Below are 24216 nucleotides of genomic sequence, written 5' to 3'. Positions count from 1 at the left end.
GTCCATTACGCTAAGATTACAAAATGTAGCCAAAAAAACGCAATCCACGGCAACATTGTGGTCCGACAGTGAGGTGCACAATAAACGTATGCCTCACTGCCACTGAAAATGCCTGTGTTACCTGGTGAATGCACATCATGCTGCACATTACTGCATCAGAACCTGCCACACCACACTCGATGTGGAAGCCCCATAGAAATATTTTATTTTCCACATATTACAAAAGCTTACATTCTGTTCTAAGGCAGTTATTTCTTGTGTTGATTTGGTGAGTTTGAACTTGAGGTCACTGATTTGTCTATTTGAATCTCCTGCAATAATAAGAAATACAAATGTCAGCAACAACAACAATCAATTAAGATCATCAACAACCATCCTAAGATACTGAAAATGCAAAAATAACCAAATGGAATGTAGGGAGACAGAGCAAAATATAGCCAATGGGTTACACCAGTTTTAGCTCCTTTCTTGTGTTTAAGACAAAGCTTCCGGTATGCTTCTCCAAAAAGGGGCATACTGATCTAGCCTTTCTTTCTTTTGGGAAAACAACTCAGTGCCAGCTTATATACTGTATACAGGCTGGCACTCAATTTTATTGAATCAGAAGAGAATCGTGCCTCAACACAGCAGTCCAATCGACTACCTGCCAAAATCGGTTGGTTTGATTGGGAATGTCGGAAAAATCTAAGTCGCAAGGTCTTGATTCAGTGTGCAGTAGTAATAATGGTTCCCAATCCAGCTCGGCAGACCAATTTGTAATACATTTTATGCTGAAGTTGGAAACCACTGTGCAGTGTGTGGCCAGGCAATAGACACCTTTCTGATCAGATTCCATCAAAGATGGATCGATCTAATGGTTGGTCTAGCCATATATGAAGTGATGCCAGCTTAACCACTTCGCATCCAGACTTTGTTTCCCCCTTACGGACCAGAGCAGTTTTGACATCTTAGCTATGTCCCTATTTAATCAGCAATACCTTTATCCCTACTTAGAATACCTAAATGAAATATATAACTGTTTTTTTCAGAACAATCAAGGCCATCATTGTACGGCATTTTTTCCCTTGAACAATTTTGTTTTCTAAGCATTTTAATGGGAAAAAGAAGAAAAAAACATCTCAGTTTTACTGATTCCAATTTAAAAAATAAAAAGAACTACTGTAGGTAAACACAGATTTTGTTTTGCTATTTTTACCATTTATCACAAAACTTAGATTATGATGTTCATGTCACAATTTTTGGTGAGGATTTTTGATTCTGAAATAATGCTACAGTGTGTATTTTTCACTATGAACTGAGAACATAAAAGTATTTTAATGGTAAAAATCAATCTTTTTGGCTCAGGGAACCTATATTCCCTTTCACTAATTAGTGCTGCAGCAGATAGTGCTGGAGGTGTGCCCAGGAGCAATGTCTAATCGAGCTTAGCTGTGCTTCTGCTACAAGACGTACATCTACGTCCTCGTGGCTTAGATGAAGTCACAGAGGACAAAGATGTATTGTAGTGGTGGACAAAGTGGCTAAAGAGAACCCGAGGCAGATTTATTAAATCTTAATAGGGCACAGAGGCGTGTTCTGTGCACGACATGCCTCTGTGTCGTCCTGCCGCCGCCAGCCCCCCCCCCCCCCGATAAATAGCGCCAGGCTAGTGACAATCTGCATGTCGCTAGCCTGAGGTTTACCTGGCAGCTTGTCAATCAGGTTTCCCTGCATCGCTTCCTTGCCACTTCCAAGATATGGCTCCCCCCGCCTCCGCTAGCTTCCCCCAATCGGAAGCTAGTGGAGGCGGGAAGCGGCAGGGGGAGCCATGCTATGTAGGAGGCAGGGGAGGCCTGATTGACAAGCTGCCAGGTGAACATCAGGCTAGTGACAAGCAGATTGTCACTAGTCTGGCGCTATTTATCTTTATCGTGGGGGGGGGGGGGGGGGAGCAGCAGCAGAAGGACACAGTGGCATGTCATTGTGCACAGCACATGCCTCTGTGTCCTATTAAGGTTTAATAAATCCGCCTCGGGTACTCTTTAAGGCTATAGAAGCTTCAGCTTTAATTAAAGTACACCTTAACTGAGCAGGATATGGGAGGCTGCAATACTTCTTTTAAACAATGCACATTGTCTGGATGCAATGCTGATGATCTGCCTCCATTCAGCCATAGACCCTGAACAAGCATGCAGATCAGGTGCTCTGACTGAAGTCTGACTGGATTAGCCACATGCTTGTTTCAGGTGTGCGATTCAGACACTACTGCAGCCAAAGAGATCAGCAGGACTGCAACTGGTATTGTTTAAAAGAAAATATGGCAGCCAACATATCTCTCTCAGTTCAAGTGCATTATACAGTTCTTGAAAGCATCCCTGTGAGCCCAAGGTGTTCTGCCAAACCAGCAGCAAGTACTCCAAGGTTATGGCTGTCCGGGACTCTCCACCCCCATGCGATGGTGCTCCTTCATTAGTGCATAGGTTGAAGGATTAGTCACATATACTTCTACCCTGAACTGCTGTCAGTAGGGCTGGTTCACACTCGAAATGTTTGCAATGGTGATTTTGCGTTGTGAAATTATGAGATTTTGCCACAATTTGAGATGTGATTTCTGTTCAATAGAATGAGAACAACATCACAATCGCCCCCAGGACGCTGCATGCAACACAATTGGGATTTGCAGTGAGAATGATCCCATAGGGACACTTTAGTAACAGCGCTCTGCTGATGGGTGGTTTTCAGATCGCCGGCGATCAGCAAAGCAATGAAAAGCTCCCGAGTGTGAACCAGCCCTTACAGGAACCTGCTGAGTCACAGAGGGGTTGTGTACACAAGGAACTGGCACCCAAGTGTACGGTAATTAAGGCTGCATCTAATTATCCGATTTTATAAAAAAAACAAAATTTTACAGAAAAATGTAAAGCTTTTTATTTGAATGAGAAATTCCAATTTTTTTTTCAATAAAAGAAGAAGATAGAGTGTGGTGGATTTTTCTCAACAATTTTTATGTAAAATTAAATGGGGAAGGGTAGATTGTCAATTTCTTCATGTACAGGACCCAAGCATTTTTTTCAGAGTTTTCAATGTTTTCTTTCATAATTGGTGAACACATTGAACATGTGTGTGGTACATTGGTCAGATTTTTTAAATGTTACAGTAAATGAGCAAAAAGTAGTATAATTCTTGAATTGAAAAGAATTTTAATTTTTTTTATGCCATGTGGCCACCTTTAGGCATGGAGCACACTTATCTGAATTTGTATGCGTTTTGCTGCATATTGGAAAACACATGCAAAATCACATACAATTAAGGTCTTCGGGCTGCACAATAACCGCATTGGCGTGTTTTTCAATGAGATTATATGTACGTTTTAAAATAAAGTTCCTTCTGTGTAGCTAAGTCCTACAGATATCCCACTCGCCAACAGGATCGCCACCAGGGAATTGACCAAAAGCATCCCTGTCTTCCTGCATAGCGTTGCTGAGAGCAGAGCAATGTTTCACTATATCGCCAACATCCTGCTGATAGCGATAGACCAGCGCAGGTCTCTGCTGCTAGTGACATTGTGCTAGATCAGGGGTAGGGAACCTATGGCTCGGGAGCCAGATGCGGCTCTTTTGATGGCTACATCGGGCTCACAGACAAATCAGTAGGGTTTGATTCACTGAGCTACACTGCTCAAGCAGCACAGCTTAGTGTGGCAGCGCAAGTAAAATTTTCAAAGTAGGCATGTTACTGCTGTAGCATGCACTACTAACTTACTCGCGCTTCCCCCAAAACTGCTGCTCCAATTGTCCCACTTTGATTGGCCCAATAGGTTGCCTTTAACTTGACAGGCAGCCTATTGGGCCAAAAGTGTGGGGATCGCGGCCTAAAAAGTGAATCAACCCCCAAGTTAGCTAGCTAATTGTACAAGCTGTTAGTCGGTATTTCTCCTGTCTGGCTCTCAGGGAAATTGCAGATGTTGCTGAAACCAAAGAGAAGCTGAAGTCGTGTCTGACACTTCCTCTGCCCGGAGGATCAACTGTATACACATAACCATGGCAACAGGGACATGAGCCCTACTGTCCCAGTTTGAAACATATATTGTATGGCTCTCACGCAAATACATTTTAAAATATGTGGCGTTTATGGCTCTCTCAGCCAAAAAGGTCCCTGACCCCTGTGCTAGATAGACGTTCATTCGGGTGAATTCCTGTTTGTGATCCTGTCACAAAGTAAGAAATCACCTGTAGGATATAGGCCTATCTGAAAACCCTGATCCATAGCATTCATAATATACTAATGTAAAAAATTTTAGTGAACTGGTGCCCTTAACCACAAAAAAACAAAATTACAACTTTAACTGCTTCACAATATAAGACAATTTTTAGGTGGGCATAAGATGCTCACTCTGCACATCAGTGCCATTCTCCATGTCTTCACCATCCTGGCTCTCAGGGCTTCGGTTTCTCAGGTTTCGATCTTCCAGTTGGCTTTTTAGCCTCTTAATCTGAGGTGAAAGAACATATAAATTTGGACATCATGCCCAGTATTTGAACTGACAGCAAGGCACAGAACACATTACAGTATTAAAGTATAACCGAAAACTTTCCTGTATGGCTTTTTATCACATTGGGTAAATTAGTGAGGATTCTGAGGAACATCAGACCAGCTATTATTACAGCACTGTTAAATTACTATCTATAATATTTTTTGGGTCCTAGCATACTCTTAGGCCTGGTGCACACCAGAGGAGTTTTTCTGAGCGTTTTGAGTTTTTAAATCTGCTGCTAATGTTATCCTATGTGTCTGTGCACACTGGAGCAATGAGGTTTTGTAAAAAACCCCATAGCATTACATTGGGAAGAGCTTTTGAAACCTCTAAAAGCTCTTCCCAATGTAATGTTATGGGGTTTTTACAAAACCTCATTGCTCCAGTGTGCACAGACACATAGGATAACATTAGCAGCAGATTTAAAAACTCAAAACGCTCAGAAAAACTCCTCTGGTGTGCACCAGGCCTTATGGTATTGTGCAGATATTTATTTTTTGCTCATACTGCATGACTATTATTAACTGCAGTAAACGGTTTTGTTTTTCCTTAACGAGACACTGAAGCGAAAAAAAAAAATGATATTATGATTTGTATGTGTAGTACAGCTAAGAAATAAAACATTAAGATCAGATACATCAGTCTAATTGTTTCCAGTACAGGAAGAGTTAAGAAACTCCAGTTATCTCTATGCAAACAAGCCATTAAGCTCTACGACTTTCAAAGTCGTGGAGAGGGCTGTTATCTGACTTTTATTATCTCAACTGTTATTGAACTACTTACTTTTTCTCTGCCAGAGGAGAGGTCATTAGTTCACAGACTGTTCTGATAGAATCATTTTGAATGCTGAGTGTTGTGTAATCTGCACATATTATAGAATGATGCAATGTTAGAAAAAACACTATATACCTGAAAATAAAAATATGAGAATATTTTCTTTGCTGCTAATCTTCTAGTAATTATTCATAGTACACAACCAATTCACTATATCATTTTTTTTTTTCGCTTCAGTGTCTCTTTAAGTACCAACGCAGACTATTTATTAGTAACTGCATAAAACGAAAAATGTGTGCTTCCACAAATGTAGGTTTCATCTATGTATACATGCAGCCATTTGTTCATTTAAAGAGGAACTCCAGTGAAAATGTAATACAAAAAAAAAGTGCTTAATTTTTACAATAATTATGTATAAATTATTTAGTCAGTGTTTGTCCATTGTAAAATCTTTTAAATCCCTGATTTACATTCTGACATTACATGGTGCCATTTTTACTGTTGGCAGGTGATGTAGCTGCTGCATGTTTTTTTTGGCAGTTGGAAACAGCTGTAAACAGCTATTTCCCACAATGCAGCAAGGTTCACAGACAGGAAACTGCCAAGAGTACGTACTCAGAATTTCTTTGTGGGAGTGGTTTTACCACAATATCAGCCATACAGCGCCCCCTGATTGTTGTTTGAAAAGGAATAGATTTCTCATGTAAAAAGGGGGTATCAGCTACTGATTGGGATAAAGTTTAAGTCTTGGTCGGAGTTTCTCTTTAAGTATTAGCCTCTATCATGCTGCTCCAACTATATAGCAACTGTTACATGTTAAAGTGAACCAGAGGTGAGTAATGTTACAAACTGTCCCCTCATGGGAACTCACAATCTAATGCCTCTAACAGTCTTACATCTCCATCACAGTCCAGGGCAAAATTTGAGGAACTCTATAACCTTTCAGGGCTGGAACCCACTAGAGCGATTTTTGGAGTATTTAGGGAGTGCTTTAAATCGCTAGCACTTTCCCTAAACGCTCTGCCAATGTCAATAAATGTATCAAATTCCAAAGTAGCGATTGCGATTAGCTAAATCGCAATTGCAGGACATGCAACATTTTGGGAGCGTTTGCGCTTCAATGTAATGTATTGAAGCGCTGGCAAATCACTCATGAATCGCTACACATAGCGATTTGAGTGCGATTGCAAGCTGTAATAAAATTCTGATACATTGAAAGGACCAATCAGAATTAAAATCACCAATCGCTACACAATCGCTGGCAAAAAGCTAACACTTTTTAAAATCTCTCCCAAAAGCGCCGGAAAACGCTCATAAAATCTCTTACAAAACTGAATAAAAAACGCTAGCGATTGCATTTTGCGATTTGTAGTGGGTTCTAGGCCTCAGTATGTTTTTGGGATGTGGGAGAAAATCAGAAAGGCCCAGAGGAAACCCACATAAACATGGGAGGACACAGAAATTTACAAAAAGTGACCTGGTTGGTCATCAAACCTGGAATATCAGTGAAGCAAGGAAAGGACACCACAATGCTGTCCAGTGAGATGACAGTGCAATTGTATTGGAAAGAAAAAGCTGCCCAGACTCTTCTCCCCTTTCCAATCATCACACTTGCATGATATAATAAGGGAGGATTGGGAGGAGGCAGCACATTTTTTAGTGCTCCTGAAACATAAACCCAGTCTATGACAACTTCTACCTCTGTCAACTGCGACTGCCATCCCCACCCATAGACCATGTAGCCACCTTAACAGCAAGCAAAGTCCACAAACCTGCAATAATGCCACTCCCTCCCAATATAGCTCTGTCCTTTGCCAGTAGTGGTAAGCCCCCCAATATGACCATGTCCCTTTGTGGTATAATACCTTCCAGCAGTCTCCCTGCTCCTATAGTGCCACCTCCTAATGTAGCTCTGCTCCCCCTGTAGTACCATATCTCCAAGAATGGACATGCTTTCTACATCATTCAGAACACCACATGGAAGCTGTTGCACTTTAGACTTTCAGTATAATACCATTTGTATACATGAGAACTCACTAAGCAACCTTGAGGCCCTTTGGCAAATGTTTTTGGCTGTGTATGGTGTTCTCTCAGGCTCCCCAGCTATTCATTCATTTTCGTTATGAGCTGAGTGACCAGATTTTAGGTTAAACTAACAGCAGCCATTGCTGTGCACATTTCATACTTACCTCCAACATATTGCATAGAGTGTTCTATGCAAGCGCAGATTAAAGGACAACTATAGGGAGGCTGCCATGTTTTTTTTCCTTTTGTGCAATACCAGTTGCATGGTTGTCCTACTGATCCTGTCTCTAATACTTTTAGCCATAGACCCTGAACAGGCATGCATGCAGCATATCAGGTGTTTCCGACATTAATGTCGGAACTGACAAGATTAGCTGCATGCATGTTTCTTGAGTTTTTCAGACACTATTGCATCCAAAGACATTAGCAGGGCTGCCAGGAAACTGGTATTTCTCAAGGAGGAAGAAATAGGGCAGCCTCCTTATATCTCTCCCTACAGTTGTCCTTTAAGACTGGTAACTGTGCATGCACAGAACACTCCCAGCCACAGGAGCGTGATAAAGTGCACTTCAGGTCAGACTACCAGAGAAATTCCCTTAAGAAAAATATATCATTTGACCAAGTTATTTATTCTGGAAACCTGCTGCTGCACTCATGCCCCAACATGGAGCCACTTGACCCCTCCTACCTCACCTCTGCCTACCTACCCACCTACATGACGACAAACATTTGTATGTACACTGCCAAATTTAAATAAAATAAGCTGTGTTAAGAGTTAAAGTGAGGGTTGGTGCACATCAAGAGCGCTTCTGAGCTGAACACTTGTGCTTCAAAAATCACTTGGCTAATGTATATGAATGGGATGGAGCACACCAGAGCGATGTACTTTTTTTCCCCGAACACAAACGTGGGTCCTGCAGCATTTTTGCTGATTTCTGAGACGATTCAGCCTCAATGTTAAGTATAGGAAAGTGGAAAATCGCTCTGAGAAGCGCTAATCAGAGCGATTTTCAAAGCTATTTTGTTACAGAAGTTGTACAGTTACAGCTCTACTGCAACAAAATATAAAACTACACCAAAACGCACCAAAAATAGGCAATGCTTAGAAAATCGCTAGGCACATGCCTAGAATCGCCAAAAAAAAAAAAAAAAAAAAAAAATCACTGCAAAAAGCGTTAAGCGGTTTTTACGCTAGTGCTTTTTGGTGTGCACTGGCCCTGATACTGAAGGAATGAAAACAAAAAAGTTGGATACTCATCTACAGAGAGGGAAGGCTAAGAATCTCATAGACCCTTCCTGGTCCCCTCATTCCAACACTGTCACCCTGTTGCAGGTATTTGACCCCCTGGTTGAATACACCTTCAGGGATCCTTGGGAGGTCGAAGCACTTGTGTCCCCCGAGTGCTTCCTAAGACAGGCGGCTTTCTACATGCGCAAGAGTGCATGTGTGAATGCGCAGTACAGAGCTGTCTGGCTTTGGAAACATTCAGGTACGCAAGCGCTCCCAATTCCTTCCGAGAGCTCCTGGAGGCAGCAAATTTGAAACCGGGGATGGTATTGAAACGCAAACAAAAGCACAGGGAAGGCTCTATGTGATCCAGAGGTAAGTATCTGACAAATACATTTGCTACACATTTGCTTTAACCTTCAGGCATGCAAGTGACAGTTTCTCTCTTGACTGAACCTTGTCAGATTATAGTGTAACCCTCGCAGACAAGCAATTGGAACCATAAAACATTTTTTTCTGCTGAGAACAACTTCTGAGAAAAGGGGATAGATTTAAACAAAACAAAAAAAAATCAAAGGATCAATAGTTCATACATTTTAGCTCTGGGGCACTTTATGGACTGCCATTGGACAAAATATTAAATCTACTATGTAAATGTTTACAACATAAAATAAAACCAAGGGATATCTAAAAAAGTTATTTTTAGGTGTAGGAGGATAGATGCACTTGTTTATCGCCTCAGTTAATATTGACCCTGGGTTCACTTTAAGGGCGAGCGGGTAAGTAAAATACATGTTTTATTCCCAATCTTATTTTCTTATTGGATGTGGAATCCTTTTTGCTTATTACTGAGAACACTTTTGATGCTTTGTAAGTAAACTAAGACTAAGTACAGTTACCACAACCGGCCAGCAAGTGTGTGACATTTGCAGTTCCTTCCTTTGAACTTAAAGAGCCCTCCAATCCCAGATACAAGCAGAACAGAGAACTTTCATAAGTGGAGTTATGATCCATTCATACCCACCTGACGTCCATAGGGTTTGACAGCACTAATTACCGCAAGGACCTACACATTCGGTAGGTTGTGGACAGCAGGTCATAGCTCAAGACTTCCTAACTGTTAGGAGTGGTACAAAACTTCGCAACACAGTAGGTGTACCGAAACATATATTGGTTTAAAGCCCAAGGATCGAATTAAAAAACAAAACAAAAAAACAGACGACAAGACTAGTGATGTCGGTTAAGCCTTGCCCTGCACACACCATACTGTTCAACACGGCTATTCTCTGTGGCCTCATCTCCCAGTTTTTAATGTCAAAGCTGTGGATCCTCGATCATTGAGAGTCCTAGCTACCACCCACTAATGCTGGGAAGCGCACATGGTTACCACCTACTGTCAATCTATGGGGAGGCGAGACAAGCAGCATCAGAAGAAAAGCTGTGATCCTTGTTCTGGCATGAAAGGTGCCTTGGCGATGAGGACCTTAAAACGCTACACTATGGAAAATTGCAAAGCTGGCAAGGAAGCCATGCAGGGCAAGGCTGAACTTGTCATCTCGAGTACTCCTGTCATTTGTTTTATACCTCATTTGGCCTTTATAAAGATATAACCCACGGCCCTTGAACTTACAATTGAACTCCAGGCATTTATTCAAAAATTATTTTTAGCAATTTTGTATATCCAGTCAGTAAAAATACCTGAATTAATCATGACATCAGTTTCATGAAAGCCTATAAGGTATACAATTACACCTCCGCCCTTGAGACCTTATAGCATTGAGGTGTAATTGTGTTTTTCTTAAAGACACAAAACAAGAGGGGAAAATGAAGATCTATAAATGAAGAAATCTCGGAACTAAAGAAACGCTAAACTTAGAAAATCTGCAAGGAGGCGTGTCCAAAAAATCTGCCATGCCAATGAGTGACTTGGGCTACCAAATTCCACCTGTACCTTAAAATGTCAGTTCTGTGTGAAGTGACCATTCAATGTATTTGGGACCAACTAAAACACGAGTGAGGACAAAAGTACATTTTACACTGCCAACTTCAAGCATTTGCCCACATTTAATGAAAGTCCATAACAGTGTAACACAATGGTTAGGTCGTGATAGGTTAAGCAGGTAGACAGGTCGGCAGTGGGCACATGGCAAGAGGAACAAACCTGACTGCAGTTTCACTCTGACAAGTGTTCCTCAGAGGCTGTATCATTCATTAAATGTGGGCAAATTCTCGAAACCAGCAGTGCCAAGCGTACTTTTGTCCTCATTCCTGTTGCCAGATGTTTTCCTATAACTTCTATGGTTACACCTGGAGCACACTAGTTTGCATAGACGTCCCGATTGCAACTTTCCTCAACACCAATAGTGCTCACTCACTGTAGTGCCAGCATTTTTACTCTCGTTTATGGTTTAGAACTAGCAACTAATGTGGCCTTTTGAAAGACTGACTAGCATCTGCTGAGATATATGGCAATATGGAAAGCAATACATTTTTATCATAAATCCAGTTACTGTGAATTGCATCTAATTTCTTGTATTACCTGCTCCAAAAAGGATTCCCTTTCATCTATCAGCTTCTTCATCCTGATTTCTTCAAGAGGAAAAGGTCAGAAGGGAAGTCAGAGGAAAGAGAAGATGGAGGAAGAGAGGGAAGGTGAGACGGAAATTATTTTAGCTAAAAAGTTGAAAGACATCATGAATCTAGTAAAGTCTCGCTGGAAACTAAACATGCAGATTAATGTGGGGTGAGCAGGACCAATTCGGATTACATGCATTTGTTTTAATGTGCATCCTCTAAATTCTAGTGGTGGTGATAAACATGGTAATATAAAACAAGTCCAAGTACAGGGCAGAAGCAGAGCTCGTGCATCTGGGTTGGATCTTTAAAAAGAGGGAAATCTGTCAGTTTTTGGACTGTGGCAAAGGTATGATAAGGTTTAGCTGCCACAAGCACCCTAAACACTAGAGCAACTAATATATGTACAAACTGGAAAAAATAAAATACTTCAGATAAAATAGTGACAATAAGATACTTATATAACTGCTTTTCAGAAAGGCTTATTTTAAAGCAAACCTACACTAAAATCTATTCTCTAGACTTAAAAGCAGCACTTCACTTCTCCGCAGTGTTCATTGAACGCATTGCAGATAATTCAATCAGGTTCTGCTGCCTCTGGACTTTATGGAAATGCATCCACAGAAATCATTCCTTCCCCCCCCCCCCCCTCACATAGTCCATACTCTGCTCCAATAAATATGGTCTGGTGGGGGCGGGGCTTTGGTTAAGTGGATGGGAAGGGAGCAGTTGAACTCTGTCCAGAGGCATTAGATGCTTACATGGCTCTCGGCAGCCTTATTTTATATACTACAATCACTACAAAGAAGGCGCTACATCTGAATGATACACACTGCTTGCCCACTTTCTAAAATTGTTGTTACAATACTTCAGCTGATGTTGATCATTTGGCTTCAGTAATTTGTGATTCACGGTAGAAACAAGCATGGAACTAGTTTAAATAGAGGAGATCCGATCTAAAAACATCTGATCTGCAGATCTTTCTAGGTAGAAAGGAGGTATCAACTACTGATTGGGATGAAGTTCAATCCAGGGTTTAAGTTCTTCTTTGAGTTGAGGTAACGGGATGGTTAGTGTGTCAATGGGGTATTAACACTCCCAACCCTTGTCTCATTGCCCGGTTGTAATCAAGTATGGTGCTCACTCAGTCACACCTGGAAGCACCACCCTTGTCCAGAGCATCCCGGTGCCAACATAACAGACTGGCTCAAAGTGTCCAAGTCTTTTTTCCCTCCCTCATCAGTGTCTCAAATGCAGGGGTTGGAGCAGGAAGTGATCATTAATGACAAGACAAATAGCATTTAGATCACGCTTTTCTCCTGGCGGACTCAAAGCACCAGAACTGCAGTCACTAGGACGCGCTCTATAGGCAGTAGCAATATTAGGGAGACTTGCCTAAGGTCTCCTACTGAATAGGTGCTGGCTTGCTGAACAGGCAGAGCCGAGATTTGAACCTTTAGTGGACCTTTAGATGGGTTGTTTGGTCTTGACATCTTGCCACAATCAGGCATATCCATATCCTTTAAAGTGCATGTTACAAGCACCTTAGAATGGGGTTTCTGGTGTCCAAACTGAAAATAGGTCTTAATTTCCTATTCGAAGTCAAAGCCCTTACCCATGTAGTGAATTGACATTTGTAAAGGCTGTTGGCGCCTTGGAAGGATATGAAGCTTAAAGAGAACCTGAACTAAATAAAATTATTTGACATAAACATGAGGTAACTTCAAATGAACATTACATAGTTACCTTGCCATCAGTTCCTCCCAGAAGCTCACCATTTTCTTCTGACAGCAATCCCTTCCAGTTCTGATAACATTTTGTCAGAACTGAAATATATCAGTTGCTGTCAGTTATAGCTGAGAGGCCAACTGATGTGCCAGTTAATGTCCATGTTTCCCTATGGCTCAAGTGGGCGATGTTACAGTTTAACAGTGTGCTGACTAGAAAGCCGTTATGGGGTAATGGCCATTTTCAAACTGGAGGACGGAGAATTCCAGTGACAACAGTGGACAAATAGGATGCAGGAGAGGAGAAAGAAATTGATGAGTAGACTAAACGGGAGGCAAGTATGATGTGTGTATGTTTATTTTGACTCTTTATTTTCAGTTCAGGTTTGCTTTAAAGGACACCTGAAGTGAGAGGGATATGGAGGCTGCCATCTTTATTTCCTTTTAAACAGTACCAGTTGCCTGGCAGTCTGGGGCTGCGGTAGTGTCTAAATGACCCTCCTGAAACAAGCATGCAGCTAATATAGTCAGACATCTTGTCTGCATGATTGTTCAGTAGTTCTGCGCCTGCGCAGTCCGCTCCGGCTCACATGGCGGTGATTGACAGCACCGCTCGCGCAGGCGCAGTACAGGCTGACCTGGAGGTCGCCCTGACGTCATCGCCGGGGACCGGGACGGAGCTGCGGCGAACGGCTGCAGGGAGAGCTGCGGCGAGGGACGTGCTGGGAGCTTGGGGCTGGAGGAAGCCCCCGGTAAGTAGCACTTATTTTCTTTCATACTGCCTGATGACTCCTTTAAGGGCTTGTTCACACTACAAGAGCTTTTCTAAGCGCTTGAGATTTTAAAAGCTCTTGCTAATGTTATCCTATATGTGTGTTCACACTGGAGCGATGTGATTTTGTAAAAATGCCCCATAGCATTGCATTAGCAAGAGCTTTTAAAATCTCTGGCTTTAAGAGGAGCTGTCAGCCATATCATCTCAGAAACAAAACCCCACTTATATAAGTAGATAAATACTTGCTCTACTTCCATAAGATACATATTGCACTGTCCATGTTTTGATTTTAATGATTTTTCTACAGTAAACAAAAGAGAAAATCCTTTTTGTGTACCAAATTTTGTGTGTACTAAATAAGAGTCAGGAAAACTGGGGAACGATCATTTATCAACAAGGAAAGTAATAGTGATTTTATCTTTTGGATTGCCTGGTTAGCATCCTTATTAGTACCAGAAAAAAATAAAGGATTGATTTTTGATTTTATGCCCGACTGCTACACTTTCAAAAGCTCTCATAGGCCTGAAACACACCAGAGGAGTTTTTCTGAGCGTTTTGAGTTTTTAAATCTGCTGCTAAGGTTATCCTATGTGTCTGTGCACACTGGAGCAATGAGGTTTTGTAAAAAACCCCATAGCATTACATTGGGAAGAGGTTTTGAAACCTCTAAAAGCTCTTCCCAATGTAATGCTATGGGGTTTTTTACAAAACCCCATTGCTCCAGTGTGCACAGACACATAGGTTAACATTAGCAGCAGATTTAAAAACTCAAAACGCTCAGAAAAACTCCTCTGGTGTGTTTCAGGCCATAGTGTGAATCAGCCCTAAAGCACCCAACATTTACTTGATGGCTTGTCATGTAAAATAGCATTTGCTCAGCAGCTCCTAAAGAGACCTTGAAGTATACTTGAATAACTGTAATGACATGTTCTCTATAGCCGGGATTCTTGTAGTGTTCATTTTTGTAACTGCAGATTGACTTGTGCATTTCCCATAACAGCTCTTCTCTAAATCTCAAATCGTAGTACACATTACTGTAATGAATGCAGCTTTCTCGTAGCACAGCAAAGAAGTAGCGAAAATGGGTGTCTAGCCTGAGAGGGTACACTCACATCCAACTTTAATTGGCCAATTTTACCACTTGCATGTAGTATGAGGCCCAACAGATTCTGAATGCTATGAACAGATTGTGTAGGTCAGTATCATACTACACGCAAGTGGTAAAATTGGACAATCAAACTGGATGTGTATACCAGGGCTGTGGAGTCGGAGTAATTTTGGGTGCCTGGAGTCTGAGTCGGGAAAAAATGCACCGACTGACTCCGACTCCTAATGAATTTAAACTGTAATTAAATAGAAAATATGATAAAATGTTCTATTTCTCAGATAATAGTCATCATAAATAATTTATACATACAGTAATACCGTAGCTGTGCTTAGTCCACAAAAATGAAAATAAACCAATCAAAATTAGTTACTTGTGCTGCTTCAATAAAGCAGCCCTGTATTTTTAAAGTCAGATATACACATCTGATTGTGACTGTATATATGATGTGTACACAGGAATCTCATATATACGAAATAACATCTATGCTGTAAGTATAAAGCCTGATGTGTAGCTGTGTCACTAATAGAGATGGTCAATGAGATGGACATAATTCTGCGTTAATTCTGATTTATGCAAATGTAATCTTTGCTCTTTGCTCATGAAATTAAATAATTTGATTTGTTAAAATTTGGTTTGGGGACTACGAACTAAATGGTACCTGAGAAGGATGAAAAGAAAAGTTTTATACATACCTGGGGCTTCTTCCAGCCCCCTTCAGGTTAATCAGTCCCTCGCTGTCCACCTCCACCACCTGGATCTTCTGCTAGGAGTCCTGGTAATTCAGCCAGTCAGCGCAGTCCGGCCGCATGCCGCTTCCACAGCCAAGAGCGTTCTGCACCTGCGCAACAGTGCTGCGCAGGTGTAGTACGCTCTCGGCGGTGGAGCGTGTGCATGCGCACTTCACCAGACTGGCTCAAGTACCTAGACTCATAGCAGAAGATCCAGGTGGTGGAGGAGGACAGCGAGGGACTGATTAGCCTGAAGGGGGCTGGAGGAAGCCCCAGGTATGCATAAAAATTTAATTTCATCTATCTCAGGTTTACTTTGTTACACAGTAGTACTATGCTCTACACATGCACTCTCCACAGAGCTGCAGGGAATCCACTGAGAATGTTGTGCACATTGAACACAGAGGTGTTGTCTATCGCCTATAAACCTGGTTCAGATTGTGCATGAAGAATGTGTAATAGAGGAAGAATCATCTTATTCCCCTGCAGAGTACCTGCACATCACTCTTCCATGTACCCACAGTTACATTGCCTAGGGCCTGATAGATGTTCTTTGTTCCGGTCTTTTAGTCTATGACTAAAGGGAATAAATATGGCAGTCTCCATATCCTTCTCACTTCAGTTGTCTTTTAAAATTCCTAAGCGTTGGCAGTTAAGAGACGAATTTCATGTTACATACTTTCAATCAACAAGATTGTAATATGCAAATTAGAGGAGTCGGAGGAATCCTAAACTGAGGAGTTGGAGTCGGTGGATTTTTGTACCGACTCCACAGCCCTGGTGTATACGCACCCTAAAGGTGTCCATAAATTATACAGTTTTGATTGTACAATCTTACCACTGGTCTAGTATGAGGGACTACTTTAAAAAGTGTACCTGAGATTAGTTAATAGGCTGTATTTATACTTACCTGGGACTTCCTCCAGCCCCTTGAGGTGCGTGAGGTCCCTCACTGTCCTCTCCGTTCTGCCGCTATCTCACCTGGTAATTGGGCCAGTCGTACACTTCAGCGCAGAATGCTCCAAGCTGCAGGAGCACAACACGGGGTACACATGGCCGAGCTGCGCATGCGATGAAAAGCACTGGCAGCCCGATTACCGGGCGAGATAACAGCAGAACAGAGTGGCCTGCGACAGAAGACGTCGATGGACACCACATAGGACTGGAGGAAGCCCCAGGTAAGTAGAAATACAGCCTTATTAACTAATCTCAGGTATCCTTTAAGTATCTGTTCCAAGTATATTCACTCAGATCTCCCTTGTACAACTTGGATTTAACAAAATTGTACAAAATGGGCACTTTTAGGAATTAAAGGGCCCTGACTGTGGGGGAGTATTCAACCATTTGCCAGGTTATTACTGTGGTCCCTACTGTCTTGTGTTATGGAAAAACAAAATGAGGACCAGAGTATGGTAATAGAGAGGGGCCCCTTCAGCCTGCCAACCTGGCGGTCTATCTGAATGTATGATGAACAGTGTGAACCCATACATAAATGTGCGTGCAATGTGACCACCACATGGAGAACCCATACATAAATGTGCGTGCAATTATCTGACCACCACATGAATAAAAGACGAACGTTCACAAACAAATACATACAACTGTGAATGAAACAAATCACAAAATGCAGTCACTGAATAAAACCGGTTTATTTCCATTATATACATTACAGAACAGTTTTATTCTTGTCAATAATTATCCATCAATGTACTTCTCCCCCTAACAGCAGCTGATTCTGTATGTAACAGACAATATATACACAAGCCAAGCGGATTTTACATAGGAGTGTGTCCAGTGCAAATAGGAGCAAGGATTTTAAGATGGTGTGCAAGAAAACATAACACGCATTCAGAATCCAGTCAGTGCTCAGTAAGGATTTACCAAGCATATCACCAAACAGCAATAACACACCTACTTTCTGTGTGGATGGGAGCATGGCTCCATAGAGATCCCAGAGCTACACTATATAAATAGCGTGTAGCCCTGACCTGTACAAAGCAAAGCAGTCTAATTCTTGTGCAAAGTGCTCAGTAGCCACAGCACCCTTACAGTGCACTACATCAAAGCTAAACGTGACTAGTTAAAGTGGACCCAAACTAAAAATACAACATTTCAGAAATAAAATCTATTTTCTAAATTATAATAATAAATAGCAGCCTTTTTTCAGCTGCATGATGACAAATATAAAGTATTTAACATTTATTGGAGAAACCCCTCCCTTCCTTTCACTTTGCCGGGACAGAAACCGGCAAACTGGTGTAGTAGATGGTGTCTGGCAAAGGAGGAATTGCTAATGGCTGCCACCTGTATAATCCTAGTTATAAAAGAGAAGGGTGAAAAGCATGCACTGAAATGCTCATAGGCTTGAAGGAGTGTTTATTTATCTTTGTATGTGTCAGAGTGGTGCAACTAAATATTTTGAATTAAAAAAATGTTTGGTTTGAGTCCGCTTTAACCATTATAAACAAATTAGGTAAGGAGCGCAAGCTGACACCAACATTGTGGTAAATGCCAGAGCTGATGGATAACTAGTCTAAAACTGATTATAAAATATTTACTGTCTAATCCCTGCAGGGGTCGACATGTCAATTTAAAAATGATTCAACTTGTGCTATTCCCTATATCAAAAGGTTAGCTTTATTCAAAGTAGTACATACATTTTACCACTAGATGGCAATGGCATACCTGGACAATGGCATTTTAAAAAGGGCTGTAAAGCAGGGCTTGAATTTAAAGCTATAGAAGGTACTGTTTAGACTGCACTTCATCTTGAACTCACCTGAAGTCTGAACCTGCCATTTTCATTTGCTCAGAAAACATAGATACTAATTAAATCAGCATTGTCTCCTCTTCTAGGGCTAGAAAGCATCCATTTTACATGGATTTACAATTTTCTCCATGATCCTGAACCACAATTATATATTGAATTCAACAAACGACAAATGGTAGCAGAGTGCTGAATAGAATTTGGAATAGAGTGGGTTCCTACATGGGGTGGGGCTTTATGATCTTGTTACAACAAATGGAAGAGGAGAGGGGTACTTGCAATCTTGGTAAAATCCCTCCTAGGCTACCTGCTCTTTGGATCAGTAGCTGCTTATTCAAACTAACAAACATTTTTCCACTGACGTTATAAAAAGGTGAACTTTTTAAAATAAATATTGCAGTATTCGTAAGTCCTGTAATGTGAGAAGAATTTGACTTCAGGTTGCACATTGCAAATGTAATGACAACTACTCATACTAGATACTAACTGTAGACAAGTCTGTGCTGGAGTAAATAGGATGTAAAACCAGTATTGTCTATGCAAATCTGAATAAGATGCCCCATTCATCCTCTGAACTTCATTCAGTAGTTGAATTAACAGCAATAATGGTTATTTTACTAAGTTGTCATGCCTGCTGTGGCTCCCATCACGTGGTGCAGATGGTACTTTATTACTGGGAATGTGGCCTAGATTTTAAGCTTGCATTTGGGGGAAGGGGCATGCAGTGTACCTTGTATGGAGCCCGCAATTTTTTTTGCTGGATTGAGATTGTTTTTACCTGTTATGGTGGAGGGAAAAACTAGGCTTCAGTCTACTCTATCCAATCTCTTCTTCTCTAAAGCTCTGCAGAAGAATAAATGAGTCTCTCAAAAAAAACTTGCGTTATCTATGCAAAAGAGCTTCTCTGAGCTAGTTGATCAACTTGGTGGACTTCAGGCCTGTTTTCTGAAAAGCTTAAACATCCGAGAAACCGTGAGACTTCTTGGGATAAGGTTTTACTACAGGAAAGTTCAAAGCCTTACAGTTTAAAAGATAGAGTATGGATTCTACACTGCAACTGTGACAGTCTGATGCAATGATCTAAATGAAGCTATGTAACTGAAAATAAAAATAAGATAACATTTTTATTATCTTATGAGGTAGGGCAAGCTTAAAAAAAACTGGTTTGTTGAGAAAAAACCCTCTAAAGGGTTTCAACACATCCATTTATCTAGACAATGGGTTTTGATAGGAGAAGGGCACACACACTGAGGATAAACCTGTCGGGTTACAGAAATCTAAGTTTACTTTATTGAGTGATTAAAAATGAACAGACACATTGCAACAGAGAACAGCATATTTGATGATAACAGAAAGTAATACAACAGCTCTGATCAGCAGAGGAACATTGTTAAAATTGATATCTAGAAAGCATACAAGCATAAAAAGGAACCTAAACAAAGGTTATACACTGCTCATAAGCTGAACTGTACTGATAAATTAATTGGCTCCCCCTAAATTGGCCTTAGATTATGATGGACATTCGGGATTAGATTTTATTTATTTTTTTAATTTTCTTCAGTAGCAGACTCTGGCACCACAGGTAGTTCAGTACACCTTTTCAAACCTCTCATTCTAGCCACTAGAGGCTGCAGTTGCTTGTATCAACACCAAATTGATCATTCAATACAACTGAAAACCTGCTGTCTGTACACAAAACTGTGACCTCTAGTGGCCAGAGCTTAGGCAGGCGATAGTAACAAGGAAAAAGGCTTCTGAAAGAACACTGATGAAAGATGGAATATTCAATTGCTTTTAGGAGTGTGAGACACTTGATTCAGTGAAACATGATAGTTGATTGGTTAAAACAAGTTATTGCACTTCATTAAGAAAATTATCCATACAAACCTGCATTACTGCTTTCAGGCAAACACAAAGGGCAGGCTGAATAAGCCACACACAGACAATGTAGATGATGTACATCCTATTGCACACAACAGGGGCAGGTATTAGATAACACATTAATAAATTACAATTCCTGAGCATGTTTTTCTCTGGAATAAGCTCTACCAGATGAATAAACCTCTCCCAGTCTTTAATTGCAGCAAGTAGTAAAGAGAGGTCTGCTGGAATGAGTTTTCTGCAACAGGAGATCTAAAAAGTGTAGATTTGTGGTATTTATATGTTCACCAAAAATACATAGTAGCCAGAATGACAGAAACTAGTGCAATAGCGTAGAATGTTGAGGATCTTCAGCTTTTCCACGAGGTCTACAAAGCATGGACATGAACTGCCTGTGCTCACGAAAGCACACAGTCCTCTTTGTTTTTGCCCTTTCCTTTTCTGGCAGTTTTATCTGAGCCATCCTCCATTCGTATATCATCCAGGGATGTTTGGTCCACTGATGAGCCTAGGCTCTCTCCAATATATTTTTCACTTCGTTCAGTGCCATCATCATCGTCTTCATTTTCATCAGATTCTTCTTTCTCTGTTGTGGATTCAGCTTCGCTACTGAGACGCTCGTCCCGAACAGGTTCTTTGGGGTTTTCATCGAAAACTGGAATATTTTTATTCATCTCCTGATTCTCATCACACACTAAATGGTCACAAATTGGGTCTGTCTTCCCTTGATCCAGTAACTCTGTGCCTGCCGCATCCAAGGGTGCAGTTTCTAGGTTTTTAAGCTCTTGGCTCTTTTCTGTATTCGAATCCAAGCCAACACCTGTAATGGCCTCATCTTGGACTTGATGACTATCCTCCATGGCTATGTTGTCTTTTACTGCCTCATTCTCAGCAGTGCTTACCCCAGAACCTAAGACACTAGACTCTTGAACCTCATGGGATTTACTTTTTTCATTCTCCAGTCGGTGTTCCTTTGTAACTGGTGTGTCTTGTGAGGAATGCTCAGGAGTAGAACCAAGTTTGTTTCCATTAGTATCAGCATCAACATCAGCCTTAATATCTCCCTCTTTTGTAAGCAGTGTGTCTTGTGGTGTCTGGTCAGGACCAAAACCCAATTTGTTCTCATCAGCATCTTTTATATCAGCCTCAATGCCTACGGTGGTGCTCTCTCTCGTATTGCCAGCTAGTGTTTCTCCAACGTTGCCCTCACTGTCCCGGAGCCCTAAACCATCAGGAGCAGAGTGCACCTCAAGCTCAGCTTCCTTTTTGATTAACTCTTCATGTTGATCATACGGGGTCACTGTCTCTTGACCACTACTCTCTTCTGAACCACCTTTAATAAAGTCAGAAAAGCAACTTTCTTCACTTTCATGTTCTCTACATGGAAAGATTTCACTTTTATTAGCTGGAATGTCATCGGCATTATGTTCTTTTTGTTCTGCAATTTCCAAAGCTACATCTTTGGGATCAACGTTATTGTTAATAGCTGTACACTGCAACTCACATTTACCTTCTTCCTTCGTGGAGTCTTCTTGCTTGCCGATGCTCTCCTTTGTGCAATCAGCTAATGGAACTGGGCTGTCATCTTTAAACTTACTGGTTGCATAGGGAGACTGCACAACAACATCCAGTGCATCTTGGAAGACTTCAGTTTCTATTAGGCTCACTGGACTTGAATCTCTTTGGTTTAACGCAGCCTCTACATCTGTCTCTGAGAAATCTTTCCTTAAAACCTCTTTGCTTAAATTACCATGTGCACTCTTTTCTACATCCATTTCATTTTCTGTAATGTTTGCCTCAGAATCATGATGTAGCCCTCCTCCCTGATGATCCATATTTACTTCACCGCATTCAACCTTTTCAGTTATAATGCTATCAGTTTCGTCCAGGACTTGCTCCTTCACTGTATCTGTGGTTCCTGCATGCAATGGTTTTTCTGATGACGCATCTTGTAATACTTCCTGCTCATCCTGTCTGGTCTGGGATGGGGGACTTTCTCCCATCACTGACATTACTTCTTTTTTCTCCTCTACTTCGTGTGATTTGCCTAAAAAAACCATGGACAGCAAAATGAAGATATTGTATTTTTCCCATATGCCCCAAAGAGCGAAAGAGCAAAAGATAAGGAACCAAAGTCTCTGCCCAGGAAGATAAGGTAGAAAAGCAACAGGTTGGACAGTGCGGAAGTGGAGCCACCCATTGCCAGGTGGCTGAAATGGCTATTGTAGAAAAATGAAAAAAGTCAAGCAGGGAAACCTGGTTTGGAATCTGAAAACAAATACTTTCTACATTACTATGACCTTTACAGGGTTACAGTTATGAACTGAACACTATTGTCTAAACTTGAAACTCCAAAAGAGGAAAAAAATACACTAGAAAAAGCAGTTTAACCTCCCTAGCGTTCTGATTATTTGCGGCGCAAGTGCGCGGGAGTTTTTTTTTTTACCTAATTTATTATTATTATTTTTTTAATCATGTAGCTAGCCTAGCGCAGCGTGGCGGTGATTATCCAGGCTGCGCAAGGGGTCTGCGGGGGGGGGGGGGGCCTCTTTCGCGGCGGGTAGGCGGCGAGCGGAACACGCACGCAGCTAGCAAAGTGCTAGCTGAAAAAAAAAAATTATGCAAATCGGCCCACCAGGGTCTTAGCAATCCACCGCGGCGTTACGCTCGGGTGGTTTTTAAAGAGTTTTCCAAAAGATAAGAATGCCCAAGCTATTAATGCTCAGTCAGTCAAGCCTCTGCCCTCCCACTGTTGCCCAAATGCACAGACAGGACTCTGCCCTCCCACTGAGGCCCACATACACTGACAAGCCTCTGCCCACTCAGTGTGGCTCACATGCAAAGACACGCCTCTTCCCTCTCAGTGTGGCCCACATGCACTGGCAAGCCTCTGCCTTCCCACTGTGGCCCACATGCACCGACTTACCTCTGCCCTCCCACTGTGGCTCATATGCACCGACAGGCCTCTGCCCTCCCCCTGTGGTCCACATGCACATACAGGCCTCTGCCCTCCCACTGTGGCCCACATGCACAGACACGCCTCTGCCCTCCCACTGTGGCCCACATGCACAGACACGCCTCTGCCCTCTCAGTGTGGCCCACATGCACAGACACGCCTCTGCCCTCTCAGTGTGGCCCACATGCACAGACACGCCTCTGCCCTCTCAGTGTGGCCCACATGCACAGACACGCCTCTGCCCTCAGTGTGGCCCACATGCACAGACACGCCTCTGCCCTCTCAGTGTGGCCCCCATGCACAGACACGCCTCTGCCCTCTCAGTGTGGCCCACATGCACAGACACGCCTCTGCCCTCCCACTGTGGCCCACATGCACAGACACGCCTCTGCCCTCCCACTGTGGCCCACATGCACAGACCCGCCTCTGCCCTCTCAGTGTGGCCCACATGCACTGGCAAGCCTCTGCCTTCCCACTGTGGCCCACATGCACCGACACGCCTCTGCCCTCCCACTGTGGCCCACATGCACAGACAGGCCTCTGCCCTCCCACTGTGTCCCACATGCACAGACACGCCTCTGCCCTCCCACTGTGGCCCACATGCACAGACACGCCTCTGCCCTCCCACTGTGGCCCACATGCACAGACACGCCTCTGCCCTCCCACTGTGGCCCACATGCACAGACACGCCTCTGCCCTCTCAGTGTGGGCCACATGCACCAACAAGCCCCTGCCCTTCCACTTTGGCCCACAGCATGAGATTTTTATTTTTGCTTTTATGTGTAATTTGCCACTTGCAAATATTTGAAAGTAGAGAGCATAAAAATGTGAAAGCCAATTACTGAGCACTGAATATCGAGGTTACGGAGCCCTGTCCATTCGATGGTATGACCAAAACACCAAAAGCTGGATTTTTTATTTTTTAATTTTGCAGGCTAGGAACCACCATCAGTACCATAATGGTAGCTTTATCAGCTTCCCCCCCAAAATAGTCTCAAGACTATAGTAACACTAATTTTTCTATGACTATAGTAGGGATATTAGATTATGAGCTCCATTGAGGGGCTTGTAATATAAATTATTAAGTGCACTCTGGAAAGCACTGTGGTAAATGTAAGCACTAGAAAAATGCATAATAGTAATAATCATTTGGAGGAGAG

General features: G+C 42.1%; 1 protein-coding gene across 24 annotated transcripts in view; it reads right to left on the bottom strand.

Moving 5' to 3' along the window:
- The window catches only part of LRRFIP1 (LRR binding FLII interacting protein 1), a 217465-nt gene that overhangs the window by 15880 nt on the left and 177369 nt on the right, over nucleotides 1-24216 (bottom strand). For 23 of the 24 annotated variants that reach the window (XM_068245340.1, XM_068245353.1, XM_068245351.1 and 20 more), the window contains one exon: nucleotides 17083-22147. In XM_068245340.1, coding sequence (XP_068101441.1) covers nucleotides 20499-22147 — 1649 coding nt within the window. In that variant the 3' untranslated portion in view covers nucleotides 17083-20498. Of the gene's footprint in view, nucleotides 1-231; nucleotides 312-4371; nucleotides 4472-11079; nucleotides 11130-17082; nucleotides 22148-24216 lie in introns of those variants that run through there. The other variant, XM_068245365.1, reaches the window with a different exon arrangement.

This window comes from Hyperolius riggenbachi, chromosome 7, assembly GCF_040937935.1.
Source record: "Hyperolius riggenbachi isolate aHypRig1 chromosome 7, aHypRig1.pri, whole genome shotgun sequence".
NCBI lineage: Eukaryota > Metazoa > Chordata > Amphibia > Anura > Hyperoliidae > Hyperolius > Hyperolius riggenbachi.
The sequence above is the reverse complement of the archived record's forward strand: the minus strand, read 5'-3'. Positions and strand labels throughout refer to the sequence as shown.